General features: G+C 37.4%; 1 protein-coding gene across 2 annotated transcripts in view; it reads right to left on the bottom strand.

Annotated features, from left to right (window-relative positions):
* The window catches only part of brinp1 (bone morphogenetic protein/retinoic acid inducible neural-specific 1), a 396,883-nt gene that overhangs the window by 115,564 nt on the left and 261,572 nt on the right, over positions 1-19,747 (bottom strand). For both annotated transcript variants that reach the window (XM_049465879.1, XM_049465880.1), the window contains exon 4: positions 10,826-10,995. In XM_049465879.1, the coding sequence (XP_049321836.1) occupies positions 10,826-10,995 (170 nt within the window). The remainder of the gene's footprint in view (positions 1-10,825; positions 10,996-19,747) is intronic.

Raw genomic sequence — 19,747 nt, 5'->3', positions numbered from 1 at the left:
TGTGCATCTCGTTTCTTTTTCCAGAGCTGTATACTTTGGGAAATATATTTTACCTTTCTTTAATTTTACTTAATAAAATAAAGTGTAATATACTGTAAATATATATATATATTTTTCATATGGTGTCTATAAGACCCATCGTTTTTTGGAGAGTATTTTTTTGAGGACTGAGCATAACGATTTGCTCAGAAATGATATAAATTAGTGTTGTTATTGCTGGACTATTCCTTTAGGCTCTATTACAGACATCATGTTATTCAGTAATTTTACTGCATGCCGGCCTACATACACATCAGACTCACAGGGGGCGGAGCTACTATAGGCTTTCAAACCTCTCCTTCTCTCTGATCTCGGCGGGTCGTCCCTCCTAATGGCGAACGCGTGGTGTTCCCCTGTGTGCCGTTCATCTCTCCCTCTCATTACTTCCCATTTAAACAGTGCTGTGTTTAGTTAATGAGGCCGTTTTCTTCCAGAACTCGTCCAAAATCAACAGCGGCCACAGCTTACAGTCCTCCAACACACATCTCCGCTTCTCCACTTCTCCTTTACAGCATCTCTTTCTCTTTACCTGCAGCTGAACTGATATAAAAAAAAAAGCTTCTTCAAAACCATTTTATCCAGAGATCACTTTCACATCAGTACTAATCCCAATAGACACCAAGAAAGTCTCCCTGTGGATTTCATTCAGAACAATGATGAGCAACGAAGATCCTTGGGATGAGTCAAAATGATGGAGTATTAAAATAATGTAACTTTGGGATTAGTTGCAAAAAAAAAAAAAAAAAAGAACTGGCCTTTTATTATTATTATGTTTTAATGGGATTGATTTTTTAATACTGTTAACATCTGTGATATGAGTTGGGTTGATAAAAGACGAAATACATGGGATGAAAAATACATGGGAGAGCCGATCAGTTTTATGAGTACCGTTATCAGCCGGTAATGCACTGTAAAACGAAGTTGGGTTAATAAAAAACGAAATACATGGGATAAATTGCATAAAATATTACTTGGGGTTTTGAAATATTGAAATGTTGAAATATTTTAAAATACTGTATCTTTGGGATTTTTATAATATCTTTAGGATTATTCGCAGAAAAAACGAGAACCGACTAAACATCTTTGGAATGAATTGGGTCATTAAACAACTACATAGATGGGATAGGGTGCATAAAAAATCATTGGGATGAGTTAAACTTATGCAGTGTTGAAATACTGTATCTTTGGGATTAGCTGCAAAAAAAAAGAAGAACTTTTTTGGAACGAGATTAAGTTGGGTCATAAAAAACTACACATCTGGGATGAGTTAAAATGATGGAGTATTAAAATACTGTATCTTTTGGATTATTTGGTTTAATAAAATGACACATTTGGAATAAGTTATATTAAAAAAATCATTGGGATGAGTTAAAATGACGGGGTATTTAAATACTGTAACTTTGGGATTAGTTTAGAAAGGGATTCATTTCTAAAACTCTAAACATCTTCGGGATGAGTTTGGTCAATATTTTATTTTTATATGGGATAGGTTGCATAAAAAAAAATCCGTTGGAGGAGTTTAATTTATGCAGTATTGAAATACTGTATCTTTGGGATTAGTTGCAGAAAGAAATGAGAACTGACCATTTTTAGGAATGTAATTTATTTTTTATTTTTTGTAGTTTGGGCTTAGATAAAGTAAAAGTAATGATTTTATAATTTATGAGCTTCAATGACAATAAAAAAAAAACAGCTCAGTTCAAGTCTCTACACTGCAAAAAATCCATTGGCAAAAACTAGACAAAATATATGCAAATTAAGACAAATATATGTATATTAAGCAACAAAAAAAATCTGCCAATGGGGTAAGCTAAATTTTCTTAGTAAGATTTCTTACAAAAAGCAACAGCAAAGTCTCAAAATGAGTGAAGTAACACCTAAATCAAGCTAAAAATACACTGTTTCTGAACACAAGAATCAGAATAACTTGATTTCGGCTTGATTGTGCTTTTTTTGAGATCAAATGACTTAAAATAAAGTACAAATTCTAATTAAGAATGATTGAGATAATTATCCCTAAAATAAGCAAATAATCTAACACTTACACACAATGCTTAGTAAGACAATTTTATTGCCTTAAATTTAGAACGTTTCACTTGCTAAGATTTAGTTTTTTGCAGTGTATAATTTTCTTTTTTTCAGCAGCCCTTCCGTCTGGAGCTAAACTGATAAGTGCTACTTCAAAACCCACATCATCAAGAGACGACTTTAGCTGGAGATTTCCCAAAAGCGACTCAAAGACAAAGTGTCGCCCTGTGGCTTCCCGAATTTAAACAACGATAAGAGATGACAAGTGGGCAGCCCACCTTATAAAAGCCCACCTTGTGAAGGCGTTTGAAGCCGGATTAAGGAAGAAAAATCGGGGGAAATCAGGACACATATTGTGTGTTTTTGCTAAATTAGCGTTGGAGTATAATTAGCTACTTTGCTTCATTAAACAAACAATTAGCACATCATGCTAGCGCTGCCCTTTATCTTTTTTTTTTTTTGTCTCTTTGTTTGAAATTCACTCACCACCGGCCGCCTGGAGGCGGGGAAGGCGGGGAAGGCATGACTTTGAAAAGGCGAATTCTCTGCCGACTGCCTCTGTTTGACGGATCTTTTGAGGCTTTAAGGGAAAGACCTGCACTTTAAGATCTCCAGGCTAGGAAGATTCATGGAAAAGGCACTCCAGCTGCTCGGTGGGAACTTATAAAAATAACGAGGGCCGTTTGTTATTTCATTATTTCATATATATATATATATTTTTTTTTTTTCTTGCCGTGGGCAAGAAAACAACACTGCAGTGGTGGGATGTCTTGGGTTTGATTAACGGGACGATGCTACAGAGAGTCTCAGACAGTGTTAGCGTTAGCATTAGCGCTGGGAGACGAGGGGCAGTGGGAGAGGCTCTAAAAAAATATATAAAAATATAAAAAAAACGAATAAAAGAGCTCCGATGCTCTGAAGCTCTGAAGCATCTCTCACTGATCATTTGTCTTGGACTGATGTCTTGATGATGCAGCTCCCCAAAGCAGTTTTGGGGATTTTTTTTTATCTTTCCTATATTGTAAATTTAATACTGAAGTGATTCAGACTATGAAGGAACACATAAGGAATCATGTAGTAACTTAAAATAAGAGCTAATCACCTTTAAATGCTGAATATTCCCATAGAATGTCTCTGGGATCGGTGGAGCTCCAATGAACACCTTTGGGAAGAGTTTGATTAAAATGCGACACTAGTTAGGAACAGCGGTGTCACCATGTTTTACTTCTAATGTAGCAGGTCTCGTCGGTGGGTATGGGGGTGGGTAATTATGTTTACTAAAGCTAAGCTAAGTAAAGAAAACTGTATTTAAAAAACAAAAGTTATTTCAAAGTCAAAGAGCGCTTGATGTTAATCTACATTATCTAGATTTTTCTCCTGAAAAATGTTTATTTGGGTGAGTAAAGTGCTTTCTTTTCCACTAAAGCTGGGTGCAGCAGCATTAGCATTAGTGGCTAATCAATAGTACTAGTAAATGCTGTCGACAGCTCTCTCTCTCTCTCTCTCTCTCTCTCTCTCTCTCTCTATATATATATATATATATATATATATATATATATATATATATATATATATATATATATATATATATCCCACATAGCTTGTTTTGACATGGTAAACCTCTGAACAGAGAAAGAGCTAGCCCTTAGTGCAGTTAGCAGCTAATGCTAATACTGCTCCAGTCTTGGTGCTGGAGAAACTTTACTGAAACTCCTGTATAACTCTGTACTACAGTGGAGTGACTTTACTGCTCCTTAATACCTGACTGATAGAATTCATACATAATGAACACCAGATTATAATCTGCATAGTCAATTTTGGGATAATTAAAGGATTTTAAGTGCACATTATAGTGCGAAAAATACGGTTAATAAGTAGATGTTGTTATTATGATAAAGGATGGGGATATATGGACACTTTTGGACAAAACAGGTCATTAAAACATTACAAAAACTCAAGAGAACACACAGTTTCTAGCACTGGAACTCGATTCGGTTATTGGTTTTGCAAATAAGGCCAACGCTAGGTTTAATCCATGCATAGCTAATTGAGGTCTAATTTGGTTATTTTGTTTTATGCAGATGCGGTGCAGACTTTATATGCATGGATGGCGGCGTGAGCAGCCTTCACACTCCCACTCCGCAGGAAGCGACGTCTAATGAGACAGAGCCGTACTCCCGCACTGACAGCAGGCTGAGGGTAAATTGGCTACATTGGAGAAAACAGGCAAACAAATGGAAAACAAGCTTTAAAATGAGAGAAAAGCAACACTGTGTTCCTGTTTTACTCAGAGCAGAGCAAGAGGACGCTTTAGTGAATCTGCATAATACTGTACACCAATCAGCCATAACATTAAAACCTTTTTATAGTCCTGTATTTCCTTTATCTTTATCTATATAGAGCATCTTTCATACGTAAAAATGAGCTCAAAGTGATTTACATAGGGAGAAAGAGAGTAAGAAATTGCACACAAGCAAGCAAGACATCAAAAAAGTCCATTCAAATGAACACTAATAAAATATAATACTCGTAAACAAATGAATACAAATGATGATAGAATAAAAATACAAACAAAACTAAAAGCTAGAAAAATAAAAAAAAGATAATCAAATGGTAAAATTAAAATCAGAACCAAATAATGATAATAAAACAGTCAGAATAAATAAATAAGAAGAAGAATCTAACTGAAAGCTAGAATAAGGTCTAATTAAAGAATAAGAATAAGGTCTAATTAAAAGCTAATGTAAAAATAAAAGTTTTTAGCTTTTAAGCTTTTTTTAGCTTAAAAGTAGTAATTTGTGGTCGTAAGGTCACAAAAGGTGGAAAAGTTCACCTTTTATATATATATATATATACAGTGCCTCCAAGTAGTTTTCAACCCCCTGCACATTTTGTAGGTTTACACATTCAGAGTTAACTTGGCATTGTGTCGTTTAGACTGTAGATCAGCCTGGATGTGTGAAATGCACTGCACCAAAAAATAATTTTATTTCTTTGTTTTTTGTTTTTTTTTTCTTGTTTTTTTTTTTAATTGTGAAAAGTTTATTCAGCGGGTCAGTTATTATTCAACCCCTCAAACCACCAGAATTCTGTTTGGTTCCCTCAAGTATTAAGAAGTAATTGAGGCATAAAGAACCATGAGCTTCACCTGTTTGGATTAATTATCCAGTTTTTCCCGCCTTTTCTGACTTTTCTGATTTAAGCCCCTCTTCAAACTTGTGAACAGCACTCATACACACTCTAAAAACAGAGGTACGGTATGAGTACTTTTTTGTACTCAAAGGTACACTCTTCATAATTGTACCCTCAAAGGTACAATATTGGTCTTTACAGGGTCAGATTTGTTCCCTCTGAAGTAGAAAGTAATTTCTAACAGCAATAAGTACAACTTTGTACCATTTAACCTGCAGCCAAAAGGTACATTCAGTATTCTGTATCACTGCACTAACGAACCGTATATGTTTAAATTGCACATTTTTTATTTGAAAGCAAGACGATTTTGGATTATCAAGTTTTTGAGCCATATTTAGTTGATGATAATGTTTATAATCTTTATGATCTTTACTGGCACAAAAACCATGGGTACAAAAAAGGACTTTCACTGAAAGGTTATTTTTTGTACCTCCGTATAAGGTACAGCCCCAGAGACAAGCTTTATACTCTTTTAAGTACAAATCTGTACTTATATTTCTTAGTGTGCATGGTCAGCATGGGAAAGACTAAGGAGCATTCCAAGGCCATCAGAGACAAAATCATGGAGGGTCACAAGGCTGGCAAAGGGGTACAAAACCCTTTCCAAAGAGTTAGGCCTACCTCTCTCCACCATTGGGAGCATCATCCAGAAGTGGAAGGCTTATGGAACTACTGTTAACCTTCCACAGCCTGGACAGCCTTTCAGAGTTTCCTCCTGTGCCGAGGCCAGGCTTGTCCGAACTTCAAGGCTAACCCAAGGACAACAAGGAGGGAGCTCCGGGAAGATCTAATTCTCCTGATGAGGACAAGAACGAGGTCTTTGGTGCCAACCACACCCGCGACGTTTGGCGACAAGATGGCACTCTATACAACCCCAAGAATACCATCCCTACAGTCAAGCATGGTGGTGGCAGCATCATGCTATGGGGCTGCTTCTCAGCCAAGGGGCATGCCCATCTTGTCCGCATCCACAGAAAGATAGCACAGCCTACCTGGAGATTTTGGCCAAGAACCTCCATTCCTCCATCAACGATCTTACGATGGGTCGTCATTTCACCTTCCAACAAGACAACGACCCCAAGCACACAGCCAAGAAAACCAAGGCCTGGTTCAAGAGGGAAAAGATCGAGGTGTTGCAGTGGCCTAGTCACTCTCCTGACCTTAACCCACTTAAAAAAAAAAACGAAAAGAGCTCAAGATTAAAGTTCACACAAGACACCCAAACAACCTAGACAACTTAGAGAAGATCTGCATGGAGGAGATGATGGGCCAAGATTACTCCAGAGACCTGTGCCGGCCTGAGCAGGTCTTATTAAAAACTACTAATAGCTATAATTGCAAACATGGGTTTTTCCACAAAATATTAAACCTAGGGGTTGAATAATAATTGACCCAAATGTTTATGTTTAAAATATATTATCATTTAACTGAGCAATTTATATTTTTTTGTTTGTAATATTTAGGCATCTGTTAATAAATTCTGCTCCTGTTCAAAGTTTAAAGGCTCTTAAACTTCTTAAATTTGCAAAATGTGCAGGGGGTTGAATACTACTTGGAGGTACTGTGTATATATATATATATATATATATATATATATATATATATACAGTATATATATATATATATATATATATATATATATATATATATATATATATACAGTCATATGAAAACGTTTGGGCACCCCTATTAATCTTAATCATTTTTAGTGCTAAATATTTGGGTGTTTGCTTTTGCATACCTCAGGCGACTCTGTTTGTGGCATGCTTGCAGAAATGGCTTCTTTAGCATCACTCTCTGCAGCAAGATGATGCTGCAGCTCTTTGGAGGTGGTCTGTGGATTGTCCTTGACTGTTCTCACCATTCTTCTTCTCTGCCTTTCTGATATTTTTCTTGGCCTGCCACTTCTGGGCTTAACAAGAACTGTCCCTGTGGTCTTCCATTTCCTTACTATGTTCCTCACAGTGGAAACTGACAGGTTAAATCTCTGAGACAACTTTTCTATCCTTCCCCTGAACAACTATGTTGAACAATCTTTGTTTTTAGATCATTTGAGAGTTGTTTTGATGAGCCCATGATGCCACTCTTCAGAGGAGATTCAAATAGGAGAACAACTTGCAATTGGCCACCTTAAATACCTTTTCTCATGATTGGATACACCTGGCTATGAAGTTCAAAGCTCAATGAGGTTACCAAACCAATTTTGTGCTTCAGTAAGTCAGTAAAAAGTAGTTAGGAGTATTCAAATCAATAAAATGATAAGGGTGCCCATACTTTTGCACCGGTCAAATTTTGGTTTAATGCATATTGTACATTTTCTGTTAGTACAATAAACCTCATTTCAATCCTGAAATATTACTGTGTCCATCAGTTATTAGATATATCAAACTGAAATGGCTGTTGCAAACACCCAAATATTTACAACTAAAAATGATTAAGATTTATATATATATATATGTATATATATAGGCGTGTGGTTATAAGAGGGTTAAGTCGTCCTGTCCGCAGCTCCTGACTCAGCAGCCGTTGTCAATTCCACTCGGTTTCGTCATGCTTGACTTGGCTCTGCCGCCGGCCCTGTCTGCCAGAGGCCCTTCAGCAGCCTGTCACTCTCCACCACTAAAAGCTGCACGGACAGACGGGGGGCCGCGGGGGGCCACGGGGACGCGCCGCTATCACTTATTTATTCCTCTTATCTACGCTGCCAGTCAAAAGTTTGAGAACACCTTGCTGCTCAGAATGTCGTAAATGAACGAAGGTGTTTCCTTCAGTCGTCTGCAATAATTTAACATATTAAACAGAAAGCTGTTCGGTCCGCCCGTCAATCAGAGGAGGAAAATACGCTAAAATAAACTCCTTCAGACTCATCCCACCCCGAGGGTACGAGCACGCGCCACGCACTCACTCCGTCCACCTGCTCGCTGTGATGTCAGATTCCATCAGCTCTGAAACCTCTCAGCTGTTTCAACCAGTTTATACGATGAAAAAAGGGTCTAAAACTGTACTTTTAACTATATTTACAAAATTAAAACTGTAAAATCAGAATGTATAAGGTAGTATACACTCTAATAAACATTTGAAACATTAAGGCGCACCAGATTATAAGGTCCACTATTAATAAATGTCTATTTTCTGGTCTATTTTCACACATAAGGTGCACCGGATTATAAGTAATAGCGCATTATGCGACACTAGTAAGGAACAAGGGTGTCGCCATGTTTTGTGTAAGTAAAAAAAAAAAAAAAAATGTTTTGTGTAAGTAAATAAAACATTTTCTCTCCTGAAAACTGTTTATTTGGGTGAGAAAAGCAATATTTTGCTATGGGTGAGTTTCAGTGTTTAAGTTTCTCCAGCACTAAGGCTGGGTGCAGCAGCATTAGCATTAGCTGCTAACCGCAGTGCTTAGCGCTAGTAAAAGCCACCCGATAGCGCTACACTGAGGAACACTGAGTCAGCTAGAGCAGAATACAGTCTGATATACTCACCTCTGAACGGCAAAATAGCTAGCGCTGCGGTTAGCGGCTAATGCTAATGCAGCTCCAGTCTCGGTTCTGGAGAAACTCCGTCCACCTGCTCGCTGTGATGTCAGATTCCATCAGCTCTGAATCCTCTCAGCTGTTTCAAACAGTGTTTGGGATGAAAACTGGGTCTAAAACTGTACCTTTAACAATATTTACAAAATTAAAACTGTAAAATATGTATTTATTTGATAGTAGACTCTCTGATAAATACTTTAAACATTGAAAAACAGTAACGTATTTCACAGACTATAAGGTGCACAATTGATGAATGTCTAATTTCTGGTCTATTTTTGCACGTAAGGTGCACCGGATTATAGGGATAACGCATTATGCAATACTAGTAAGGAACAAGGGTGTTGTAGGGTAGGGTTTTTCAGTGTTTAAGTTTCTCCAGCACTAAGGCTGGGTGCAGCAGCATTAGCATTAGCCGCTAACCGCAGAGCTTAGCGCTAGTCTAGGGGTGAGTTTCAGTGTTTGAGTTTCTCCTGCACTCAGGCTGGGTGCAGCAGCATTAGCATTAGCCGCTAAAACTGTCCAATCAGTATTTATATGATAGTCGACTCTCTAATAAACATGTTAAACATTGAAAATCAGTAATGTATTTTATGAACTATAAGGCGCATTATAAGCAACAATAGTAAGGAACAAGGGTGTCACCATGTTTTGCCTAAATAAAGAAACCTGCAACTCTTAAGAAAAAAAAACTTTTTTCAAGTTAAACGAGTGCTGGATGAAGTCTTACCTTATTTGGGTGAGTAAAGTGTGCTTCCATTTATTTCCACTAAACTTAGATTTCCAATTTTAACAGTCTAAGAGTGAGTTTTCAGTGTTTAAGTTTCTCCAGCACTAGGGCTCGGTGCAGCAGCATTAGCATTAGCCGCTAATCACAGGGCTTAGCGCTAATAAATGCCACCCTAAGTCTTCCTGAAACCCAGGGCAGCTAGCGCAGAATACAGTCTGATATACTCGCCTCTGAATGGCAAAATAGCTAGCGCTGCGGTTAGCGGCTAATGCTAATGCTTCCAGTCTAGGTTCTGGAGAAACTCCATCCACCTGCTCGCTGTGATGTCAGATACTATCAGCTCTGAAACCTCTCAGCTGTTTCAACCAGTTTATACGATGAAAACTGGGTCTAAAACGTTATTTTTAACAATATTTACAAAATTAAAACTGTAAACTCAGAATTTATATGATAGTAGATAGTGTTATACCTTAATATACTTTTAAAACATTTTACTGCTGTAGTAATTTAAGTTACTTTCTAAAAAGTAACATGATACTTTGTACTTTAAGTGCTACTGTAACAGTTTTTTTTTTTTTTTAACACAATTTGCTAAAAATGTACAAAAGTATATTTGAAAATAAGTAGTAAAGATAAACACTTTAAACATTAAAATTCAATACTGTATTTTATGGACTATAAGGCGCATAATAAGCAACAATAATAAGGAACAAGGGTGTCTCCATGTTTCGCCTAGGTAAACAAAACTGTAATTCTTAAAACAAACATATTATTTTAAAGTTAAAGGAGTGCTGGGTGTTAACCTACACAGATTTCTCTCCTGAAAACTGTTTATTTGGGTGAGTAAAAAGCTTTAGTTTATTTACACTAAGCTTAGATTTCCCATTTTTTTTTTTTTTTTTTGCCTAAGGGTGAGTTTTCAGTGTTTAGGTACACCAGCACTAAGGCTGGGTGCAGCAGCATTAGCATTAGCCGCTAACCGCAGGACTTAGCGCTAGTAAATGCCAGCAAGGTGAACACACAGACTACAGTCCAATATACGCGCCTCTGAACGGCGAAAGAGCTAGCTTTACTATGGTTAGTGGCCGAGCTCAACAGAGAGACAGGGGAGGAATGTAAACAAAAGTTTGCCAGAGAAGCATTTTATTTATTTTTTTCATTATTGTTCATTAAAGTTCAAACAACCAGATGTAAAACCTCCATACCCAACTCAATCTCATCTTGTATCAAGGATAGAGGCTCCAAGCTAGAGTCTAAACCAGACCCTCTTTTCAACTCTAATATTTATATGTAAGTTCTTTACCTTGATGGCGTTGGTGGAGATCTGGATCTCGTGGAGTTTGCGCATGGTGCCGTCCCGGTCGATGAAGTATGAAGATGCCAGCTGGTGCAGGGCCTCCACCCCCTGCGTGGCGTTGACCATCTTCCGGTCCAGCTTGTTCTTGGCCATGAACATGGTGAGCGCCTCCTCGCCTGCAGCACAGGAGAAGAAATGCTCAGTCATCAGATACAGGAAGTCATCAGGCCCAGCATCAGGGGTCATTTACTCATTATATATACACAGTCATAAACTTCAGATTAAATATAATCACCATATTTAATCTCGGCACTAATGAGAGAAGAAGTCATCAGTAAAACTTAGTGGGCTGTGATGGGAAAGAAAAGTGATTACAAACTACAAAAACATAGTAAAATATATTTAATTCAGGCGCTATCTCTGATATTAATAAGTAAATAACTGTATAACTATAAATATAAGTCTAAATAAGCCTTATCTGACAATTCCTACTGTATAAACCTGTAGAAACATGCACTGATGCATTGATCGCTTATTCCAACAATAGCAGGTGTAAAAAGGTACCAAAAATCACAGTCCAGAAGACCAAAATTAGGTCCAGATCAACTGAACCATTGTTCTATTTGTTTGCAGTTCGTTTTTAGTGAACAAAAAACACTTTTCTAGATGGTTTTCTTACTTTCAGATCAATCACAAGAAGTTGAGACAGGCAATAATCTCCCTTTAAACAAAAGAAGAAGAAAAAGTACAAGAGGTTTTGAGCCGAAATTGGACTGCCCTTGAAGAGTACATGCTTTTTGTGCATTTCCAGCCGTGCACGGTGTACTTTTCCTGTTGTTACGATAGCAAAGACACACTGATACACCCTAAATCAAGCTGCATGGCGCACGGTGAGCAATTTCTTATTTCTACACATCGTTTTCCAACGTTTTAGCACTGTACTAAAATAGTCCCGCCCTCATTCAGCATCACTCACAGCATCCACATATTCTTAACTTTTACATCAACAATAAACTGAATGAAGGAGTGTGAATGAGCAGGTCAGTTGGACACGTCCAGGTAGCTGCACCATTAAAATAGCAATTTGCCAAAGTCAGAGCTCACCTGACTCTTAAAGGAATGAAGAGCAATTGAGTCTCTGACTGGTTTATTTCACGTTACGCCCACAATTAACCACACCCACGATTAATTAAGAGAATTAGTACATGCCTTTTGTCTGCTGCTGTTGTTTCCAGAGGTGCAAGGTGTATTTTTCTAACGTTACAATAGCAAAGACACACTGACACACCTTAGGTGTAGCTACTTGGTGCCTACTGTTAAAGGCTCATCTATATATACAGCTCTGGAAAAAAAATAAGATACCACTTTAAAAAAGTATGAGTTTCTTTGGAAGAAAATTCCTTATTTTTTATTGTTTTTCCTAAGAACAATTCTATTTGAAAAAAAAAAAAACAAAGAAAGAGAGAACTACAAAAGATGTCTAGTGAGGGGAGAATTTATATTTTATTTTTGTATTGTGGTTTCTCCTTTTCTACCCGAAAAAATATGATTTTTCATTGTTAATTGTTAGTTCCATTGTTTCTGGACTAAAAAGTTGATTGCAATAATAAAGTATTTTTTTGTCACATACAATGTTTGGTGAAATTCTATCCTAGGTTTTTTGGATCCTTTGGTTCTATGAAGCTTAAATATTAAAAAGTATCGATAACAGTCTCAATATCGGCAATACTGGCCCTGCATTTACTTGGTATTGGGTCAATACCAAAATTCATGGTATCGCCCACCTCTAGTAGTAGTAGTTTATAGAATAAAATAACAATGTTCATTTTACTCAAACATAAACCTACAAATAGCAAAATCAGAGAAACTGATTTTTGGAATCACTAAATTAGGGCCTAGAGTCTTCATTTTTAGATACTGTAGTATAGGTTTTACTGTTTATCACCTATTTCTAGTAGCTTGAATGCTCTGTGTGTGGTTTACTAAAGCTTCTACTGTCGTTTCTGTTTGTTCTCAGTATTTTTACGCCGTTCTGCCGCCTCTGTGCTTTTTGTCGGATGCCCGGCTCTGGCGCTGTGCCAGCAGGAAGTGGCGGGTTGGGTGGATTCGGTGGTATCCAGCTCTGAAAAAGTGGATCACTCCAAACACTGCGGGCTACAGCCACTCACAAAATGTCGTGACATATTGCAGGTCAAAAGCATTTTTTTCCTCCTGCCACTCTCCGTGACATTTTTTTTTTTCTGATGTGTGTACGCCTGTGTACGTGTGTGTGTGTGTGTGTGTGTATAAAAACTTTGCTTTTGTGGCTCCTGTGCCGTCAGCGTTTGGTTCCTGGCAGCCTGTAGTCTGCTGCCGCCGCTCATCTGCCTCTCTGTGCTGCTGCCTGACAAGCGCTGTGTCAAGCACTGTCATTGACCTGTTACACCAAACGCTAACACACACACACACACACACACACGCAGGCCTGCAAGATGCATGCAGGTGTCAGCTCCTATAATGACCAGGTCTCTGACTCTCTCAGACCTTCAGTGTGACAGTAAAGGACGAGGACGCTCAGGAAAGGGGCGAAGAATAAAAAAGCTGGACTGGTTTTATTATAAAAGCTCTACTGACCTTTAATTAAAAACAGGAATGAAGATCACCTTCACATCCCATGGGCCAATATTGATATTAGTGATCTATAGTATAGTGCACCGGTCAATTGTGCATCGCCCAGCTGGATTTAGAGCATGTCGGTGTGTTTTTAGTATCGTGAGGGCAGAGTTGCCAGGTTTGTGTTTTTTCCCCAAATTGGGCTTGTTTGCAAAGTCAATTTTCAATTCAATTTTACTGATTTACTGTTATATCACCCATTTCTAGTACCCAAAATGATCTGTGTATAACGTGGGTCCCTTCACATTACTCCCAGAATTAAACCCATCCATGATTAATTAAGGGAATTAGTACATGCCTTTTGTGTGTTTCGAGATGCACAAGGTGTACTTTTCCCGGTGTTACGATAGCAAAGACACACTGATATGCCTTAAATCAAGCTGTACGATGCATAGTTGATGGCTCACCTATATATACAGCTCTGTTTTTAATATCGTGAGGGCAGAGTTGCCAGGTTTGTGTTTTTTCCCCAAATTGGGCTTGTTTGCAAATTAAATTTTCGACTCAATTTTATTTATATAGCACTTTTTACAACAAAGTTTGTCACAAAGCCGCTTTACTCTTATGAGCAGCACCACAGAGATGCAATTTTTTTATTTTTTTTATGGTGACACAGTGGCAAGAAAAAACTCCCTTTAAGAGGAAGAAACCTTGGAAGGAACCAAGACTCAGTCAGAGGAACCCATCCTACTTGGGTTGACCCGCACAGTACAATCAAGTAACAGATCAAAACAACAGTACAGAGAATTAATGTGAACTTTAGCTCAAATAAAAGGTACTAATTTATGAATATAAGAATGTGATGGGCACAAACTATAGAGCTATGGCTAATATAGAAACAGATACTGAGTGTGTTAATGGTAATCAGAGCCAGGCTGAGAATATCAGGAACAGGGCATCTCCATACATGTAAAAGAGATAAAACAAAAGAAATCCAGTCACGGATGGGGGTGCGTTTTTTTTTGCGATAAACAGTAATGCAAAAAGTGTTGGTAACAAAGAGGCAGGAATACAAAAGAAATGCGTTGAGGAAGAGCTAGAAAAGAGAGGGGTATATATACACAAGAGGTCAGGTGAGAACAATCAGAAGCTTGGGGAGCGGGAACAGCATAGTGTCACATGATGCAGAACAGGCAGACTGGGGTGAACACGATGAGCATGAGCCCCATGAATCCTGGCATTGTCATCTTGGAATATGGCCGTGTAATCAGGGAAGAGAAATTGATGGAAAATCCATTGATGGAATAAGCTGCTCTATAATATTCAGTATATATTCAGGTAGAGTCAGCTGACCTCATTCTTTCAGCAGCACATACTGTTGCTGAACCTAAACCTGCAGACCAACTGCAGCATCAACCAACCAACCAACCCCACATCATTTACTTACTTAAATCCAGGTGGAGATGTTTTTTTTTTTTTTTGGCCAGACAGTTTAGATTCATGAGTCTAAGAACAACCTTGTAACCTCTTAAAGTCTTCTAAAGGGGTCAGTTTGCATTGCGTTGGACATAGTTGCCACATAGTAACCCTTTAGGGTACAATAACCTATAAAAAGCCACGGGAAGTAAGGGGTTAAATGCCGATCTGACCTTTTATTGATTTAAAGGTTCTTTACCAATTTAAAGGTGTAAATAAGGGCAGAGACAGTTTAACAGCCAATTTACCTACATATAGATTGTGAGGAGGTGTGAGGAGATCAAAGTACCCAATGAAACCCCGGGGGATTGGACAAATGAATGATTCCAGATGTTTATTGGTGGATATTCTTTCAGGCATTAAATTGTCAGGATTTTGAAGGATAACACCAATGAACCATTATATTGTCTTTACATTTAGAGCCAAAAATGTTTTTTTTTTTTTTTTTTTTTTGCAATAATAGAAATTATAGAAGATCATCCAGCTTAACCTGAGAGACTGAATGAGTTTAAATAAATCAGATTTTATTAAACAAACAAACAAACATCGCTGGGACCACTGAAGCATTGTAAACTTTTAGTTTCTAATCACTATTAGAAAGTCTGTGACTGTTTAAAATTAGTTTTTTTACATGAGTTTAATTTTTAATTGTATTCATGCGTTTATTATTATTATTTACTTTTTTATTCTAATGTTTTTAATTTTTATTCCTGTTTTCTTTGTTCATTATTAATTATTTTATCATTTCTCATCATTCTTATCATTTTACTTTACTTTTACTATTATTATTTTCTGGTTATTTATTTTATATTTTATAAATTCTTTACTTTTTATGTGTCAATTTGTTTTTATGGTTTTTTTTTTAGAATTTTCCATTTTTTTTTCTTTTTACATAAATAGATTTTATTGATCTATATTAAATGATGATTTAAAATTAGTATTAGTACTACTTTGTTCTTTATTATTTCTAATTTTCTATTTGGCAAAAACAGGTTATTGTTGCCCTTTATAACTGATTTTTATTGATTTTTACTCATTTACAACCTAATTCGTAACCATTAATAAACTTATTGTAAACCCTTTATAAACCCTTTATGAAGGTAGTCTTATTTTAAAGTGGTACCGTAATGTTTTACAGGCAAAGTACTGTCAGCTTTACGGAGGGTCAGCAGCGTAACATTTATCAGACTAAAATAAAATGTTGTATGTAAAATGTTTCCTTTTTCTATTTAGTACATTGAAAAAAAAATTGGTTTCATCAATTTTTACTGTTTTCTATTTTTTTTTTCAATTCAATAAAATCTGAATTTAAGATCGAATGAAAAAAAAGTATTTTTGCAGAAATAAAAACATGCAAAAAAATTAATAACAGCAGTACAGAGGAACGTTGTGCTTAGCAATTGTGCTAAAAGTGCTGCTGACGTACAGTTGTTGAGTTACAAGGTGCAACTCCGGTCATTAACTTTATCTGTCACAGTCAGGATTAAGATTAAGCACCTCTGTATCAGCATTGCACAGCAGTACAATACAATTCAACCTCTGCGTTTAACCTGGTGGGCGGCCACCTAAACATCAGAGAGCAATTAAGAGCTAGGTGCCTTTTTTAAGGGCACCTCAGATGACCTTCCATCCATCCCAAAACTGATTCTTTAACTTGTAGGCCATGGCTGCTCTTAATACATGCAGTAATATCAATGTTAAATAAGTAGTCCTAAAAAGTCTACAGGAAATCCCCAAAGAAAAATTGGGAATCGATGAAACAACCACTGATCCTTCTGATTATATTAACAGACTTTAATTTTTCAGACTATAAAGTGCACCAAATTATATGGTGCATTATCAATAAGTGTCTATTTTCTGGTCTGTTTTTATATATAAGGATGCCTACATCAAAGTGAACAAGGGTGTCGCCATGTTTTCCTTCTAATGGGGGAAAAAAATATATATATATTTCAAAGTTAAACGAGTGCTGGATGTTAATCTACAGATTAATCACAGATTTCTCTCTTGAAAACTGTTTATTTGGGTGAGTAAAACACTTCTGTTTATGTAAAGTAAGCTTAGATTTCCAATATTTTGTCTAAGCGTGAGTTTTCAATGAAGTTTCTCCAGCACTAAGGCTGGGTGCAGCAGCATTAGCATTAGATATACTCACCTCTAAATGGCAAAAGAGCTAGCACTTAGATCGGTTAGCGGCTAATGCTAATGCTAATGTCTCGGTGCTGGAGAAACTTCATTAAAACTCACACTTATAATGCTGTTTTTTTTTTTGTTTTTTTTTCAGTGGAGTGGCTTTACTGCTTATTAATACATGACTGGTAAAATTCATACACAAGGAGCACTAGAAGTTCAGAGAAGTCTAAATAAAAGTCTAAATAAAGCACTATATATATATTTATTATGTATCTGCTCCCAGTGCCAAGTGTGGGGTCAAGTGATTGGTGCATTTTGTACCAGATTATAAGGCGCACTGTTGATTTTTGAGAAAGATAATTTATTTTAAGTGGTAGGTTTTCTGAAGAGAAGTCCAACATAAGTGTGGGGTCAAGTGATTGGCTCATTTTGCACTGGATTATAAGGTAAAATATAAATTTGTTTGGGAAAATTAAGATGCGCCTTATAACTTAGAACAGATATGATGTGAACTCAAGAACTGTAAAATGCACTTACAATACGTTTATCTTCCCAAAAAACAACAGTGCGCCTTATAATCCAGTGCAAACCACTGTATGTGTAGAATCTGTCTGCTCCCTGTGCCAAGTGTGGGGTCAGGTGATTGGCTCATTTGCACCGGATTATAAGGCGCAATGTGGATTTTTGGGATAGTTAAAGGATTTTAAGTGCGCCCATCATCTTTGAAGTTCTACTGATTGTTACAAAATGTGGGTTTTCTGCAGATAAAAGTCCAGAGAAGTCCAAATAAAACAGTCATGTCAGCACTATACATTTATATTGCAAACCACTATAGGTGTGGAGTCTAACTGCTCCTTGTGCCAAGTGTGGGGTCAAGTGTGGGGTCAAGAGATATGATGTGAACTCAAGAACTGTTAGATGCACTTAAAATCCTTTAATTTTCCCAAAGATCTACAGTGCGGCTAATAATCCAGTGGAAACCACTGTATGTGTAGAATCTATCTGCTCCCTGTGCCAAGTGTAGGGTCAAGTGGTTGGTTAATGTTGCACTGGATTATAAGATACACTGTCAATTTTTGTGTACATTAATGTATTTTAAGTGCATCTTATAGTTCTTGAGTTCACATCATATCTGTTCTATATTCTAATACTTGTTAAAAATGGTGTTTTTCTGCAGAGTAAAGTCCAGAAAAGTATATCTAAAACAGTTATGTAGGCACCATACAGATCTACTGCAAATTATTGTATGTGCATAATCTATCTGCTCCCTGTGCCAAGCGTAGGGTCCAGTGATTGGTTCATTTTGCACTGGATTATAGGGCACACTGTCGGTTTTTGTGAAAATTAAAGTGTTTTAAGTGAACCTTATATTCCTTGAGTTCACATCATCTCTGTTTTAAGTTCTAATCCTTGTTTTAAATGGAGGTTTTCTGCAGAAAAGTCCAAAGAAGTCCAAATAAAAAAAGTAATGTCATCACTACACACTTCTTACTGTACAGCATCACAAAAGACATAACCTGTTCAATGAGGAGTCTCAGGATACAAATGGTGGAACTCCAATGCCTAACAGAGTCCGATGAGATCATAATGAGGCTCCCAGAACTATAAAAAGTAGCTCTGGCTGACCTGATTGGGGTAAAAATACATGGGGACTCTGGTCCAACTTTTTCTTCAGTCTGGAATGTAACAGAGCCCATGGCCCGAGCCTGGCACTTCCACTGCTGAACCCTGCAGGGATTCATCTGGAAGTTCTGCACTAAACTGTACACTAGTGAATAGTGCGAGCCGCCAGAGCTGGGGAAGTCATCCCTGGAGGGTCTACAACAGCTTGCAGAGTGTTCTTGTTCTGCTCTGGGCCTTGAGAAGCCACTTCCCCTGGTGGAGTTGAGTGCGGCGCTGAGGAGCATGGACAGCGCTGGCTGTAGAACCAGGCACTGATGGGTTTTCAGTGGAATTTTTGAAGTCCTTTTTCCCAGTAATTGGTGACGATCTGCTTGAAGTCCTCCATGAAGAAGAGGGACCTTCATAAGTTCATAAGCACAAGGGATCTGTTTTAGTGCTTCTTCCCACTAGCCTTTTGTCCAGACCCAGGAGTGCTTGCTCTGCAAGTTCAGTAAGTTTGGTCAAGGGTGAAAGTTGTTTTTGAGCTCTGGGTCCTCGTGAAAATCAGTGATCTGGGGTTTGAATCAAGCAGATTCTGGAAATAAGTGGTCAAGGGTTAGTTTTAAACAAACTCTAGGGCTACTGCAGGTGTAGGATCTATCTGCTCCCTGTGCAATGTGTGGGGTCAAGTGATTGGTTCATTTTGCACTGGATTATAAGGCGTACTGTCGATTTTTAGGGAAATTTAAGGATTTTAAGTGCACCTTATAGTCCTTGTATAGTCCTTATAGTGTGCCTTGCTAAAATTGTTGAGTCTTCTGCGGAGTACAGTCCAGAAAAGTCCAAATAAAACAGTTATGTCAGCACTATTCATATCTAGTGCAAACTACTTTAGGTGTTAAATCAGATTGTGGAAATTAGTGGTCCAAGGTTCACTTTAATCAAACTCCAGTGAAAACCACTGTATGTCTATAATCTATCTGTTCCCTGTGCCAAGTGTTGGGTCAAGTGATTGGTTCATTTTGCACTGGATTATAAGATGCACTGTCAATTTTTAGGAAAATGAATGGATTTAAGAGCACCTTATAGTCCTTGAGTTCACATAATATCTGTTCTAAGTTCTAA

This window comes from Astyanax mexicanus, chromosome 1 (assembly GCF_023375975.1).
Source record: "Astyanax mexicanus isolate ESR-SI-001 chromosome 1, AstMex3_surface, whole genome shotgun sequence".
Classification (NCBI taxonomy): domain Eukaryota; kingdom Metazoa; phylum Chordata; class Actinopteri; order Characiformes; family Acestrorhamphidae; genus Astyanax; species Astyanax mexicanus.
This window is presented reverse-complemented; position numbering and strand designations above follow the sequence as displayed.